Raw genomic sequence first — 16,474 nt, forward strand, 5'->3', positions numbered from 1 at the left:
TGTAATGTTTGTAGCTGAATCTTTTTTTAAGGTTTGTTCTTCAGATAAATCTTGCTTTTCTGAATTTATATTTGTAGACGGCTCAGTTTTCTTGATGTTTTCATCCTAGTAACAGGTAACTTCATTTGTATATTGTTGCAGCTTTAAAGTATTCGACAGCAGTACCAGTGATTTTTCTTTCAGCCCTGAAATATCATGTCTTCCCAGATAGGTGGACAAACATTTATCGACCTCTCTGGCTTCTCTCAAGTGTTTTGAATTCTCTATATTCATTCTATTGGGATGTGACTCGAGATTGGGACTTGAGGTATGCGGAAAGACTAACTATCAATAATTATCACTTTGATGCTTTTCAATGGGGTTCTTTTTTTTTTGCTAGTCATTTCTAATGGGACACTTATGTAGTATATAAGTATTAATCCCTTTCTATTTTGTTGGGCTTGTTTTGCTGAGTTCTTGCTTTGAAATCCAGTGGATGAACAAGCTGTGGACCTCTACCTCTCTTTCTCTCTCTCTCTCTCTCTCTCTCTCGCGTTGAGGATTTTTTTTTTTGGGGGGTGGGGGGGGGGGAACATGTGGCTAGTGGATATCTCTGTATTGGCATTTTCCCTGTGTTTTGAAGCTTGGAGTTCCAACTTTAGATTTAGATTTATGTGAATTTGGACGAGTCTCAAGTTTCATCCAAATCCCAACAAATTTAAATCTGATTCTTGGAATCCATACTCCCCAACAGGGTGTCAGTGTTTTCTTTCTGTTTTTTTTTTTTTAAAGATGTGTGTATTGTGATGTGCATATAACTACGTCTCTTCTATCAGCGGCTTCACTCGGATATTCAAGTTCAACAAACCTCATATTTGCTCGCACCTGTTATATGGTCGGAAATGGGTAAGGATTTGCCTATTTTAAACTCATGTTTCACTGCTATATTTCTTTTGTGATCTGGATTGATCTCTGCATTTTACGATTTATTAGACCATTCACCTGATTAGTTCTACCATAAGTTGGTTCTGGCTGCTTTGTAAAACTGGACAGCTAATTTTCTTAGAAGCAGAATGGACCAGCCTAATCTAACTACCAGTCTGATGCCTGAGAACAATGTTTTTATGTGGGAGCACAAGCATACTTAGTAAAGAGGAGATGCATGGGAATGATTTCGTTTGTTTGATTTGACCTCCAGTCACTGGTTGAATTTGCAACTGACCAGTTGACTGGGTTGATAGATAGCGGGTTCAATTTCTGATAATCATGCATAATCAGCCTCAGTTGGCATGAAAGAACTTGTGCTTTTATCTGACCAAATTATGAGGGAGGGGGGAACTGGCATAGTCTCTAACTTGTTGGGTGATCAATCCATTTATTGGATTTCTTGCAAGTAATTGTGTGTATCTATAAATTTGTAGGTTTATTTTTCAGTCATTGGAAGCAATTTGATCCTCCGATGCACATGGACATACAAGCTGTCTGCTCATCTTCGACACAATCATCTGACTGTGTTTGCAATCACTGCTCTGGAGATGCTCCGCCGCTTCCAATGGGTCTTCTTCCGTGTAGAAAATGAGTGGAACAAAATGAACTCCAAGTCAAACATTCAACTTTCGATGGGTGAAATCCCAGTCGAAGAAGAAACATTGCTTGGCACTAACAACCATAATGTATAGATCACACTAACATCATTGCTCTTTTTTTTCTGGCCTCAATTAAGGTTTCATTATAGTTGCTGTTACCTCTTGCCAATTCCATTTGATTTTGATTTAATCTCATTAAAATTTATTCCTCCCTTGCACATCTACAATTAGGTTGTGTTGAGAGCATGCATTTTGGGTTTAAATTTAGATGTACATGAAATTTTCAAAACTTGATGCAATTTTCTATTGCATTAGTTCAAAATTTCACAAATCTATATCTAAAGTTTACAGTCCAAGAACTCCCAACACACTCTGTTAAATTGTTTGGATTTTGTTTTTCTCTCACCTGCAGTTTTCCCAAATGCCTGATTTTGTACTTGTTTAGCAGAAGAGCTAGCCTTCCAGTTAAAGAGAGAAATTTAATATACTTCAAAAACATGGAATGTAGAAGAAAATGCATTATTTGATTATATCAATAACATTAGAAAACAAAGTAGAATGTGCATGAGTAACGAACACTTGGTTTGCTTAATCTTCTACTGTGTTTGGATACATTTTCTTTCCGATTTGTTTAAGGCTTTGTCTGGATGAGAAAAAACAAAGGAAAATAAAAAGAAAATTTATCTTCCATCGCATACTCTCTTTTGTATTAAAGTATCATTAAGAATATTTATTTTTTGTTCTAATATAATTAAAAATTAGGAAATGTAAAATCTTAATGATATGTAAAATTAAATTTTAGTTCATATATCATTCTTTCTTGCATTATTTGATAACAAAATATGGAAAAGGGACTCTTTTTTCCATGTTTTTGTTTCTTTTCTTATTATATTTATAAGTTTTAAACAGACCCTGTAAGAAGAAAAAAAAAAATGCATGATAATTAGTCTCTTTGGCTTTTTGCTTTGTCATTTTTTTTTTTTTTTTATGAGTGGAGAATCATGTCATGTGTTGAAGAGTAATCCCTCTTGCTTCAACGAAATTGTAAATGATGTCAATATGCATAGAATGTAATCATTTTCTTTGTTTTTATAATTTAGATCATGACAAAAGTACTTTCTAAACTAGCAATACTCAAGTACAATGAGACGATTTGGGTTCACTCTTGTTTGCACAAACAAGAGGGAAAATGTTTTTGAGAAGATCCTTGCGGCATGTGGACTAGTAAAGAATAATTTTAGTTTGCATTTTTATTTTTGAAAAAAATAAAATAAAAAATTACTCTATTTTCTAGTTTTCTAATTGTTCTATAAAAATATAAAAACCTAATTGTTTATTATTTTTTGTATTTTAAATATAATTGAAATTTTTGAAAAATGAGATGGCGCTTTGTATTCAAAAAGCTAAAACTAAAAAATGAAAAAAATTACAATTAAACAAGACAGAAGAATTTTTGACCACCAGGGACAAAGTTTTCCTATTTGTTAAGACAAAACACGAACACATCTCCCTTATGTCATTTAATGCAACTAATTGAGACCTAATGAGCTTGAGGTACGCGATCTAGCTAGCGATCTAGCTAACGTAACTCATTTCCTGTCTCTTATTTCTTCCATCCCTTTCTAAATCTACAGCATCATGTCTCTAACATGAAAGTTGGAAATTTTAACTATTGAGATATTACATAAGAGAACAATTATTGGGAAATTATTTAGATAAAACAAATAACAACCAAGGATCATTATTATTCGTAATCTAAAAGTCTTTAATTCAATATTACAAAAAGATTATCATATATGCTAATGTGAGGTATTTATATACAGATGAGGAAGAATGATTTAAGTTTAAACCTATAGTTGTACATTCAGTAAGCTCTACAAACTCTCACACTGAGGCTTCCTAGCATCTTCATATCTTCATGAGAAAGATGAAACCAATTAATTAAGGTCACTTCAATTTTATATTTTACTTTTTGTGGTCATATAGCAAAGAAACATGTGCAATAATGTATTTGGCAATATTAATTCTTTTAAAAAAAAATTGATAGCAATTTTTAGTTGTTGCTATAACAACATTAGAAAAATCAGTTATTTTCTTTATATTTATTTTTATTTTCACTCATGGTGAAATGTCAACAAATTACTTTAATAATAATAAATTCACCCTATAATTACTGTGTACACAAATTTTTAATGAAAATATTGAAGTAAAAATAAATAAAACATTGCTAAATTTTCCTAAATTTTGAAATAAAAAATAGAAAATTATCCCAAAAAAAAAAAAATCATATAATCATTATTGGGACACCAAAGAGTGAATTTTAAAATACCAATATTAATTAATTCAATTTTTTTTGAAAATTTTTTTTGTATTTTTTTATTCCAAGATACGACACATTCGAGTTCAAGAGTATATCTAGGATGTTCTTACTTACACAATTAATCTAGCCTCTGTTTTTAAGCTTGAGATCAAAGCCCTGCTCCAAGCAAGAGCTAAAGCCTTTAATCTAACAAGAGCTCGGTTTTTTGCATTCAAACTTGAGTTTTGTTCTTCTATCTGAGCTACAACTCAATTTTTATACCCAAGCAAAGTCTGATTCTTCACATCCAAGCCTAATCTTAGTTTTAATATGTGAGTAAAGATCCATTTTTTCATCTGAGCTAGGGCTTGGTGTTAATAGCCAAGCCAAGCTCGATTCTTTCATCTGAATTTGAGCTTAGTTCACGTACAATTTAGACATCAATTTTAATATCAAGTAGAGCCTAGTTTCTACATCAAAGCTGAGGCTCAGTTTCAATACTGAGCCAAAACTCATATTACATACATTCATAGGTATTTCCCAAGCTTGTCTCCTCTAGCCTTAACAATGATGAAGACTTGCTTATTAAGTGTGTTTCTTAAGGTTACTGCCTTATGTTTTCGAATTAAGATGACCTTCTATTTTATGGGTATCTCCAAAAGTTACTCCTCCTACTTTTTATGATAGTGGATACTTGCTCATCAAGGCCTCTAGCCAAGGTTAGCACCTCAAGTTTTCTAAGTAAGGCAACCTTCTCTTTTTAGGTATTTCCTAGGGTTACCCCCTTGGAAGGTAGCTTACTCTCTAAGTCTATTACCAAGGTCAATTTTGGGCTTTGATACTTTGATCATTTTGTCAAATGGGTTATTTGACCTTTTGCCCTTTGCCATTCTATCAAGCGGGCCTATTTGACCTTTTTATCTTGAGTATTATGCCAATTTTTTAGGTGGACTATTCGGCTTTTTGTACTTGGCCATTCTACCAAGTGGGCCTATCTGGACTTTGTAATTTTGTACTTTGTAGCCTCATAATGTGACCCTTTTGGGCTTAATATTCACAGCTTTATGCAATGGCCACTTCAGGCTTGCCTCTTCCTTGGTATTTTTCATGCATATGAATTGCTAAGAGTAAAATGTATCCTCACAATGTCTTTAGTGTGTTGTTCAATACTGCATATTTATTAAAACTTTTTGTTTGTATTTCTTTTTTTTTTTAACATGTAAGTTTTATCTCCAGTGCCATTACCTATTCATAAAACGGTGTTAGTCCTATTAATTTACTAATATTCTAAGGTATGTTGTAATATTAGGTTTATGCATCAAAACATTTTTTTTGGGTATATCTCAAAATTTCATGCATGCTCAATTTGTAACTACAAATTATACATATTTGTGGAATTACTGGGTAATTAATCTCCTATCAATCTCCCTATGTAATTATACACACACACACACACACACACAATTTTAGGATTGAGATTTTATTTTTTATAACTAATCTAAATGAGCTTAATTATTTTATTTCAAAAGGATTTTATCACAGTTAAAAAGACTTATACGTGCGATTATAAATTATTTATCAATTACAATATGATTTCCACGCACAAGCGAAATAAAAAAGTATGGGAGGAAGCATGTATACACCATGTGTAGACAATGATACATACTTGACACTTGATTTTTGTTTGTAGAGTATGCAAGCGGTTAGCACTTCATGAGTCTCCTTAGAAAACTTCCAACAAACACTTGGGTTACTATGTGGTAAAATGTTGTCATTGATCATAAAAAGCTTTTGTCTCAACATATGGATGAGCTTGAGAGATATATTCATTTCATGGACAAAAAATTAAAGAAAAGAGAACAACAAAAAAATTGTAGTTATTGTTTAACAAATAGTATTAGCATTCACTTTAAGCATTTTGTGGTGCTTACTCGTGCAAGTTAAATGCTAAATAGGTTTGATATCAAAAGGACTTAATAAGCCATCTTGATTATGCTCCCTTGCTGAATTAGATTTAGCATGTTTAGTGACTATATCCAATCTAATTTGCTCCTCTTTCTCATGCTATTGGGCTCTCCAACCATTGGAGCTAAGGTGCTCCTCACCTATTTTTTGGCCTTCCCAAGAATAGGAGTTGAGGTGCTCACTTTTTAAAACGTTCCTCAATATCGATAGCTGATCAAGCTACCCCAACTTCTTCATCTCTCTCTCTCTCTCTCTCCCTCCTAGGCGCCCCTAGATAATTGTAACATTTCCTAATTGATGCACCAATTTGGTGCCATAAATCAAATCTATTTTTATACAGATTGTGACAAATAGTTATAAATGAGGAAAGAATCTTGATAACCTTTAAGAACTTACTTTAATGGTTAAATTAGTATTGGAATAGGATATAACGTGATACATCATAATTTTTATAGTATCTTATTGTATAATTTTTGATACTTTTTTGGAGAAAAAATTAAGTGCTCAAATTAATGCAAGTTAATGATTGACATTTTAAAGGTTATATAGTTTAATGATAGGTACCCCCTCATAATAACAACTGCTAAATGATCTTTACCAACTTTAATGGTGTACTTTCATATTCATCCTCAATTCCTAGAGCGAAGCATGATTTTGCCTTCATCATGTGCAAAAAATTTGCCAATGATCCAAAACGGCGCCTCCTTAGCCGTTGGATGTCCCACTACGCACTGTAGACCGTCCTCCTCGGGACACACGGAATCTTTCCTCGTCAGCGTGACAAAAAGTAAAATAAATAAAATGGAAAAGTAAAATCGTACCAAAGCTGCCTACCCCCCAGTCTCTCTGTTCGATCGTCGAGACTCGAGAGGAAGATCCCGGTCTCTCTATCCAAGTTTCTCTCTCTCTGGGAATTTGCAGCATCAGGTGATGAAGGGTCTTAGAGATTGAGGATTCTCCGGAGCGCGGCTACGTTTTGCCTCTCACGATGGCTGAATCCTCCAAGGAAGAGTTCATACAGCTGATCAAGAGATTTGGGGCTTATCTCAGCGTCAAGATGTCCAATCTCGTCTCGATCTCTCTCCTCAATGCGGTTTTTATCTCACCTTTTCTTTGTTTCTCGTCCTTTTATTTTTCGCATAGATTTACGTTATGTGACGGATCTGAGAGTCCCATAATGTTAAAATTGCTTCTTTGCTCTGTGCTATTCTTGTGTGTGCACTTCTTATGCATTCAGCGAGTTGACTATTTGGTCAACCTACTTCAAATTTGTGTTCGCTAATTTTGAGTTTCGTACTTTCTTAATTGTTAGCTAATTTGAGGTTTGTAGCTTGGATGATATAGAGGGTTCGCTTTAAGTAAGTTCCATTTCAAATTACAATTATAGATATTCAGGTCCATCCTTTAAGGGCGGTTGAGTAACAGGAGTACCAAGGGCGGTGCTTAATCTACATACTAGAAGCAAAAGTTGTCAATCGTCAAAATAGGTCTTAACCAATCAGTAAGTTCAGGGGTAAAATTCCCCAATTCTCCAAAAAATTGAGCAATTGTAGTTTTAATCTTCTCTACTTGTAAAGCTTGTCCTTTGAACCTCTGCAAAACGCATTGAAGAGCTTTCATCAAAACCTCACTTGCTTTGCCCCTCAACCCATAGTTTTTTAACATGGCAGGAAGGATTTCACATCCTTGGCCATCATCCAAGCAACATTAAACCATTGCCACACCTACCCCAGAAAACTTCCTAGCAAAATCACACTCCAGCAAGATGGCTGGGGGTCTCATGCAAAGATTTGCACATGCAGCATTGGTCAAAATTTACCCCTCTTTTCCTAAGTTTGTGTCAGGATTGCTTTCCAGGTTGCTTGAATTTGGGAAAAAAAGTCCTTGGAACCCCAGTCTTCCGATCCGAATAGTTTTCTTGGGTAGAATGACAGAGTAGTCGGTCCTTACAAGTATATTATAGCAATATTTAAAGGAAAAATATCCCTGCTGTTTTCCAGCCATCTTGTTAGATCTTCCCTGTTCTGCTGCCATCTGGTTCTATACATTTTGCCCAGCAGCAGCTTCACTTCTTGCATCTCTCAATCATGAAGATTACTTCTCATGAATAAATTCCATATAATTCCATTCTATGAAGCAGTGGAATTGTTAGTAATCAGTTATTCTCTATTCCTACAAAGGTTGAACAGGGTTGGATTCTCTTTTTTCAAAGAAGGGTTGATTTCTTGATGAAGCCAAAAAATGAATTTTATTTCTATTTTGCAAAATCTTACAAATTTGGAGAAATTGATCTCCCCATGCACGATTCCTTTCGAGGGCTGCAATTGAGCGCATGGCTCAAAGTGGATTTAAGCTTAGTTTGTTATCAAATGATCAGAGTTCAATCTTGTTTAGTTTGTTTATTAAATGAGGCTAAAACAAGTTTTTGAATAATTGGGTAAATTGAAAGACCTAATCACAATGATAGGTCTCTCTCTCTATTTATAATATATGTCAAAGTACGTACCAATGATCATAATACCTTTACTAACTCTCCCTTGTTAACATAACACACACACGCACACTAACAATGTTAAATGACTAAGATAACCATCAATAGTCTCCCTCAAGATGGGGCATATATATCATATGCTCCTAGCTTGTTACAAATGAATTTAACACAAGCAACCCCCAAGGCTTTAGTAAATAAATTAGCAAGTTGCAAATCAGACTTCACATGAGGGGTGGTAACGAGTTTTTGCACAAGTTTCTCTCGAGCAAAGTGACAACCAACTTCAATGTGTTTTGTCTGGTCATGGAAGAGTTTGTTGGAGGCAATATGAATGACAACTTTATTATCACTCATCAGCTCCATAGAATGAGAATGTGGAAAAGCCAATTCTTCCAACAGGTTCTTCAGCCAAACAAGTTCACTTGTAATGTGAGCCATGACCCTATACTTTGACTCAGCACATGACCTAGAGACCGCATTTTGTTTCTTACTCCTCCAAGAAACTAAATTTCCACCAACAAAGATGCAATACCCAGTTGTGGATCTTTTATCGGAAGATGACCTGACCCAATTTGCATTAGTATATCCCTAAATATGAGTGTGACCTCAATCCAGATATAAAAGAGCTCTCCAAAGTGCACTTTGAGATACCTCAAGATGCGATTTAGTGCATCACAGTGACTTGTTCTCAGAGAATCAAGAAACAGACCCACAACACTCATTGTGAAAGATATATTCGACCAAGTGACCATGAGACATAGTTGTCAAATCGAGATTCGAATCGTAAATCGAAATTCTATTTTTGGGAATCGAGAATTGAGAATCGAATCTAATCGTAAGATTCAATAAATTTTCCAAAATCAATTCTAAATGACATGCATATATTTGGTGCAAACACAAGTAGAAAAATAATAAAATACATTTATATTGTAATAATAAACGAATCATATTTCATGTGTATGCTTTCCCTAAACATATGAAAGGTAAGAGAATGAGTTAGGAAATATTACTAAAATAATGAACTTTATGCTATTAAGGGAAGGAATCAAGAAAAAATAATGGATAATTGAAGTTTTGGTGTTTATCAACAATTTTTAAAAAAATCATGCATACTATTTCTTGGATTAAAAAGAAAAAAAATAATTAACCTAAAAAATGATAATTATTGAACGAACTACTGAAAGAAAATTTTGAATCCTAATAACACAATGAAGCATGAGTACCACCTTTGTCAGTGAGTATTCTGCTCCTTAATGGCAGAGCACTATACTCATAGAGTAAGGACTTAAATTTCGATTTTGATGGAAATTTTGATGGTCTCAATTTACGGAAATTTTGATGGAAATTTTGATTTTGATTTAAAGAAATTTTGGAAATTTATAGTAAATGATGGAAATTTACAATAAAACTTTAAGAAATATTAAAATAGATGATTATGCTTAATATGCTATCTAAATACATTTACAAAAATGCATATATGACAAAGTTTTAGTGTGTAGGATATTAAACTGCATATCGCGAAACAAGCAATGAAGTGAAGAACATTCAAATGATTATAAAGTTTTGAAGCTATTCCTTTAATGATTTAAGGCAACAAATTATCATTTAAACAACTACATATTCAATAATATCATACATTTAATGATCTAATACCACATGGAGTTTCTTGGTGGCTCAAAGTCACCTCTCCTATCCCTATCATTGGGATTTTGAGATGACATATATTGTTTACAATAATCACTCTATGTCATATAATTTCCAAAATATTGAGTATATGTGTACATGTGTTGTTCATACTCCTCCATAGTCATCTGGTTCATGGCAATTTCTACTCGGCTAGAAGATCTTCCTGTACTAGGATGTCTTCTTGCAGGTTCTACTTGTTGTGTGCGTCCATAGGATTGTTTTGCGTTTGCAGGCTGGTCATATCCATATTCTTGGCTTGTTTGTCCATACCCATAGGCATGTGGTTGCTAATTTCCATATTGTCATACTTGCTCATATGCTTACGAAAATGGTTGGCCATATGTAGATTCTGAGGAGCTATTATGTATAGATTCATAACCATTATAACTATTAGAGTCGTGCTCTGTTCCTATGCTCATAGATTCCGAACTAAGGGAAAAGGTCTCGTCTTCTATTTGATGCATCTTTCCTTTTCCCTTTCTACGACTGTACTGCCTATCAACTAGGCGTGTTTCTCTTTGTGGACCCTCATTTCCTCCATAGTCCCTACCATCACCACCTTGCCCGCTACTATCGCCGGGGTTAGATCCGTCACTGCAAGCATCGTCGTCGTCATTATCATCATCACCACCAGAGGGCATAGTGGATAAAGTTCCATATCTAGACCCAAGATTCATTAGTGAATCATCACTACTAGATATTATTTCTTCTACCATCACTTGATTAACATCAATGCCAAAGTCATATCGTGCATGCTTGGCCATATGTGGGTGGGGACTTCCGTCTCGTTCATCAAGATGGGATGGTCTAATCCACTGGAAAAGTGGATACTCATCCTCATCACTTAATTCAACTAATATGTCAAGAAGGTCCAATGGATCTTGTTCAGCTACTTTGTCCATTTTAGCCTTCATATCTCTTATTCGAAGCTTTGTGTTGTAATAACAAAAAACAAGCTGCTGAAGTTTGGTGTAGGCTAGTCTATTTCTTTGCTTTGTGTGAATGAGTGCAAATGTGCTTTAAAAAGTTGACGAAGATGCAGTTTGTGACAAAATGCGCAATGCTAGCTTCCTTAGGATTGGAGTACTTGATCCATACATCATCCACCAATCAGCTGTGCAAGATATTTTAAGAACATAAGTTAGTACTTAGTAGATTGTACTTGAAGTTTGCAACTTTGTATTGTACATTTATATATAAATACTTACCAGGTGCCATGGTTGCCCTAAGCAGCTGCTTCTACGAAGCTTCTTTTAGCATCTCTAAATAGAATAATCTGAAAAAAAAATTGTTATTGAATAATTATACATGGATTAAGACTTATTTAATTTAATTTTTATTTTGAAAATATATCTGTTTTCGAATATGATCAAGGCCAGAGGAATGTGGCTCAAGGGTGTTAAAAACTTTATGAACTATATCAAGAAAATAAGGATCTTCCCCAACACCTTCTTTGTATTGAAATTTTGGATTTAAAAAATAAGTTGTCAATCAATTAAAGTAAAATATAAATATGTAATAAGTAATTTAATATATACATTTCTTGAAATTTATAAATATTTTATACCTACTGCATGAAGAGGATGTTCAAGGGTTCTTTCCCACCGGTCATTGATTACCTTGAGAACCCATCTTGCGCTTCTTGCACCTACTTCAATGGCCTCTTTCATCACCCTTATTGCTTTAAACACAACTTGTAATGTTGGCCACGCTTCACTATCGACTATATGCAATGCTTGATTTATAGGCTCATAAATGTTACAAACTTTTGCCACTCTATTCTAAAATTGATGGTTAAGATCTGTGCTTTTAATTTCCCTACCCAATTTTGTTCGACTAAGAGCATGCTTAGCCCATTCATCAGATGTAAATAGAGATTTTAAACCTACTCTTTATTTTTTCTAAGCTATCAAGGGCAATGTAGTTTGTAGCAAATCGTGTGGCTCCTGGACGCACAATATCCCCTTGACAGTGCTCCCTCATTTTAGCAAGCAACCATCCATGGTTATATATAAAATTAGTGATCTGTCTTCTCTGCAAGATCACTGCGCTTATTGCCTCTTTTTTTTTTTTTTGATCTCCTAAAAAATGAGATCAATACAATGGGCAGCGCAAGGAGTCCAATAAAGTTGAGTTTTTTAATTAATTTTGGACCCGCTTTCTTGTAGGCACTGCCATTATCGGTCACTACTTTGAAAATATGTTGCTTTCCTACCTCTTGCATAACATGTTTTAATATTGAATATATATATATTCATGGTCTTTTATTTTGTCAGAAGCACCTACTGACTTTAGAAATATTATGCTTCGTTTCGAGTAAATCATGGAATTTATGTTGGATAATTTTGTAGGGCTTGTCCATCCATCACAAATTATAGTGCAGCCATATGTGGCCTACTTTTTCTTCACTTCTTCTACGTGGCCTTCCATTTCTTTTACCTCTAAATCAAGGTATTTTATTCTAATTTCATATGGTGTCGGTGGATCGACTCCCGTTCCAATTGCTTGGCAGCCCCATACTATGTTTTTAAAATGAGGTGATTTTTCCTTCTTAGATGTAATAGTATCATATATAAAAAACTTTGAAATCAACCTATTCATTTCTTATTTTATTTTACCTCATTCAAATAAAATTTTCAAGCTTTTTTATTTTGCTGTGTCTGACTTGTAATGTTAAGAAGGCTTTGAAATATATGGCTCTGTTTCTGGCACTTTCACACTTTGAGATCGCCTCATTGGAGGTTGCCCTCCACTACTACCAGCCCCATAACTGCCTCCTTGTTGGCTACCTGCAAACCTACGAGATTGATCTCTTTCTCATTCCGTTTGTTTTGAAGCATACCTTTCATAGGGAGAAATGTCAAACGGGTATGCAATATCATCAGCATTGTTCTCTTCATCAATTTCCTGTTGTTGCATCAAGTTCCCACACTATTCATTTTTTATTTGCTCTATTCTTTCTATTTTCTTTGACTTAGCTGTTGTTTTTCTTTCTAAAACAATTTTCATTTCCTAGTTAAACTTCTGGAGGTACTTTGTTGCATAATTTTATATTATGCTTTGGGTCATAATTTTCTAAGTGCATTTTTAATCTCGTTGCACCGCCACTCTTCATTTGTATTCCACAGTATTTGCAAATAAACCCTTTCTTTACATTGGGCATCGGGTACCCATGTTCCCATGCTGGATCTTGTTTTCGTCTTTCAGACATTTTTGCAAATAATTTTACTTTCCTACAAGGTTACAATGAATAAAAAATTAGGTGTTAAATTAGTCAATAATTTTAAAAGGAAATTATTTAAGATGTTTTATCAATATAAAATTAATAAATAAGACAAACATTAAAATATTAAATTAAATTTACAAAATTTAATGATAATGTACATAATTACTAATAAATTATGGAAATTAAATTAGTCAAATAATTGAAATAATTTAAACTATATTAAGCTAATAAATAGTAAATTACTTTAATTTATTTAATTACTAGCCTATAATGATTAGGTGTTAAATTACTCTAATTTTTTTTTTTAAAAAATTATTTGAATGTTACACTAAAATTTTAGAAGAGAAATATTTAGATGCTAAATAAAGGTAAATTAATTACGAAGAGAAATGTTAAATTATTAGATTAAAAATACAAAATTAATGATAATTTTTACAAAATTACTATTAAGTAATAAATTTTTGAAAATTAAAATGTTCAAATAAATGAAATAATTTACTAATTTATACTATAATAAGCTAATAAATAGTAAATTGTTCTAATTTTATTTAGTTACTAAACTTACTGTTTACTATTTACTAGCAATCTAGGATTAAGGGGGTAAATGGGAGAGGTTAATAGGGAAAATGTATCTAAGTTCTAAGGAAGGGCAATCTTGTAAATATATTGGGGAGAAGGGAGATTTTGAGTAAATAAAAAAAATATAAGTAAGTTAAAGCTTAAAATTTAAAACTTAACCAGGCAATTTGCCTTTTTTTTTTTTTTTTGTGCTGCTATTCATGGAGGTGGACTCGAGTCTCGAGTCTCGACTGGGTCGTGTCCTGTTCGCAGCTTTGTGAGAGGAAGATTGCAGGAACGGGAGGTGTTGCTTTTGGCTGCGACTTGGGAGATGGAGGTGGAGGGTGAAGCCGAAGGCTAGAGGGAGAGAGTCAAAGGGTCGAAGCATTGGAGGGGAGTCGAAGGCTAGGGCTTTTCAAAGTTCAAAGGTGGAGGCAAGAGGTAGCTGAAATCTAGGATTATTTCTTTTTGAAGTTTGAAGGTGGAAGATGGAAGAAAAAGAAGCCTTTTGTCAAGGACCTTGAGGTATGTATCCTAATGCATGCTACAAGCTAATTATAGGGAAAATTTTCCTTTTGTTTGCATTATTTTGTGGATTTTTTCACTGGTAGTCAATAGGGTCTTAAGCCTCTTGATGAATTTGTGGAATTGCTGGCTTGCATTTGTAGAGCATCTCTGCAAGATCTCTTTTTTCTTTGTCATGACTCAAGTAGTGAGCTGAGATTTGACTCAAATCTCTCCAGTCTCCACTGTATACTCATAGGTTGCACAAAAGAGCCAACAAATCACGTGGAAAAAACAAAACAAAGGCAGAGAACAGCACTAAAATTCCCCTTCAATTTTTTTTCCTCGTGATTTCCAAAAAATTTTGGCCAAAATTTTCGAAACTTTGTTTGAAATTTACCGAAATCTTGAAATCTTGAAATTTTGGGCGAAATTTTGACATTTTGACCAAAATTTAAGTCCTTGTCCTAGAGTGAAGAATGGTTTTGTGAAGGCTAGACAAGATCTAAAGGTCTATTTTCTCCTCATTTTAAGCACAAAATTGACATAGATTAGAAATGGAAGGTAATTGTGTAAAAAAAAAAGGCAATAAAAAAGAAAAAAAAAAAGTTGTTTTTAGGGTTTTAAAACTAGTTGTGTTTGTCAGGATATGATAGGTCTAGAATTGTGTGAATCGATAGATTCGGGATTTATTCGATAGATTTAGCATCGATTAAGTTGATTTTAGATTCGCTAGTAAGATTTAAATTGATTTGGTGCAGAATTGATACAAATTGTATGAATTGAATCGTGAATTGTTAGATTCTAACAACAATGCCATGGGGATAATTCAGCTTTCGAACAAGTCTTCGATATCGTCCTAGGTTGGGCAACAAATCAACCATATATGGTACTAGATTGTTGTTAGGATCCGTAGGTGTATCAATGGGTTTGGATCCCAGCAGTCCAGTCTTATCTGAAAAATCAAGAATCATACTTCCTCTGTGACAAGACGGTTTCGGTATGAGATCTCAATACTTGTATACCCAAGAAGTACTTCAATGGTCCCTAATCCTTTGTTTGAAACTTAGTCATTAGGAAATGCTTTAGGTTTTGAATACCTTTATCATCATCACTAGTAATCACATATCATCCACATACACAATAAGTAGAATCCTTTCGGATGGAGTATGACTATAAAATACAAAATGATCTATTGCACACTGTTGAAGGACAAACTCAAGTACTGCAACACTGAAGTGACCAAACCATGCCTTCGGAGACTGTTTTAAACCATATAGTGACTTCTTGAGTTGACACACTGAGCTTGGCTCTCTCTGAGCAACAAACCTAGGTGGTTTCTCCATATAGACCTCCTCTTGAAGATCACTATGTAGAAAAGCTGTGAAGATTGGTGGTGGCTAAGGAGATGAAAAAATGTATTAAGGCAAGTTTGGCTATAGGGGAGAGAATATGTCTAAATAGTCCAGGCCATACACCTGAGTATATCCCTTAGCAACAACGCGGGCCTTCAATTGAGCCAGGAACCATCTGAATTAACCTTCACAATGTACACCCAACAACAACCAACCTCACACTTATTAGGAGGAAGAGATACCAATTCCCAAGTATCATTATCTTGTAGAGCATGCATCTCTTCTATCATTGCATTCCTCCACCTAGAATGGGAAAGGGCTTTAGAAGTAGACTTGGGAAGAGTAGTAGAAGATAGGTACTAACAAAACAATAGTATGGGGGTGGCAAGAAATCATAAGAAACAAAATTTGAGATTGGATGTTGGGTACAAGTGCATTTACCTTTTCAAATAGCAATAGGAGGATCAACCACTTGGGGAAGGGATCATCTAACAAGGAAACTGGAGGTGTACCAATTTATCCCGTCTTGGATTTAATTGATGAAATAAAGGACACATGGCCAAATATACAAGGAGGAAGAGAGAGGGAAGATAATTGAATATGGGATTTTACCACGAAGGACAAAAAATGGCATTTTTGATGAGAGAGCAAGTGGTGTGCACAACATCACTCAAAAAAACTTTGGGGACATTCATTTGATACAAAGGGGTTCGAGCAACTTCAAGAATATGCTTGTTTTTCCACTCTGCGACTCTATTTTGTTGTGGAGTGTGGGCACAAGATGACTGATGGATCATGCTAGAGTTTTGTCATATAGGTAATGAA

The 16,474-nt window shown here is 34.2% G+C and overlaps 2 protein-coding genes across 11 annotated transcripts in view; both read left to right on the forward strand.

The window, feature by feature from the left end:
• Window positions 1–1,777, forward strand: part of LOC131149768 (uncharacterized) — a 39,780-nt gene extending 38,003 nt beyond the window's left edge. For all 6 annotated transcript variants that reach the window (XM_058100503.1, XM_058100504.1, XM_058100506.1 and 3 more), the window contains 3 exons: window positions 142–307; window positions 816–885; window positions 1,401–1,777. In XM_058100503.1, coding sequence (XP_057956486.1) covers window positions 142–307; window positions 816–885; window positions 1,401–1,658 — 494 coding nt within the window. In that variant the 3' untranslated portion in view covers window positions 1,659–1,777. The remainder of the gene's footprint in view (window positions 1–141; window positions 308–815; window positions 886–1,400) is intronic.
• Window positions 1,778–6,520: 4,743 nt separating this feature from the next.
• LOC131149770 (peroxisome biogenesis protein 22) overlaps window positions 6,521–16,474 on the forward strand; it is a 42,439-nt gene continuing 32,485 nt past the window's right edge. For 2 of the 5 annotated variants that reach the window (XM_058100507.1, XM_058100512.1), the window contains exon 1: window positions 6,617–6,922. In XM_058100507.1, coding sequence (XP_057956490.1) covers window positions 6,818–6,922 — 105 coding nt within the window. In that variant the 5' untranslated portion in view covers window positions 6,617–6,817. Of the gene's footprint in view, window positions 6,923–16,474 lie in introns of all 5 variants that reach the window. The other 3 variants (XM_058100510.1, XM_058100511.1, XM_058100509.1) reach the window with 3 other exon arrangements.

This window comes from Malania oleifera, chromosome 2 (assembly GCF_029873635.1).
Source record: "Malania oleifera isolate guangnan ecotype guangnan chromosome 2, ASM2987363v1, whole genome shotgun sequence".
NCBI classification, from domain to species: Eukaryota; Viridiplantae; Streptophyta; class Magnoliopsida; order Santalales; family Ximeniaceae; genus Malania; species Malania oleifera.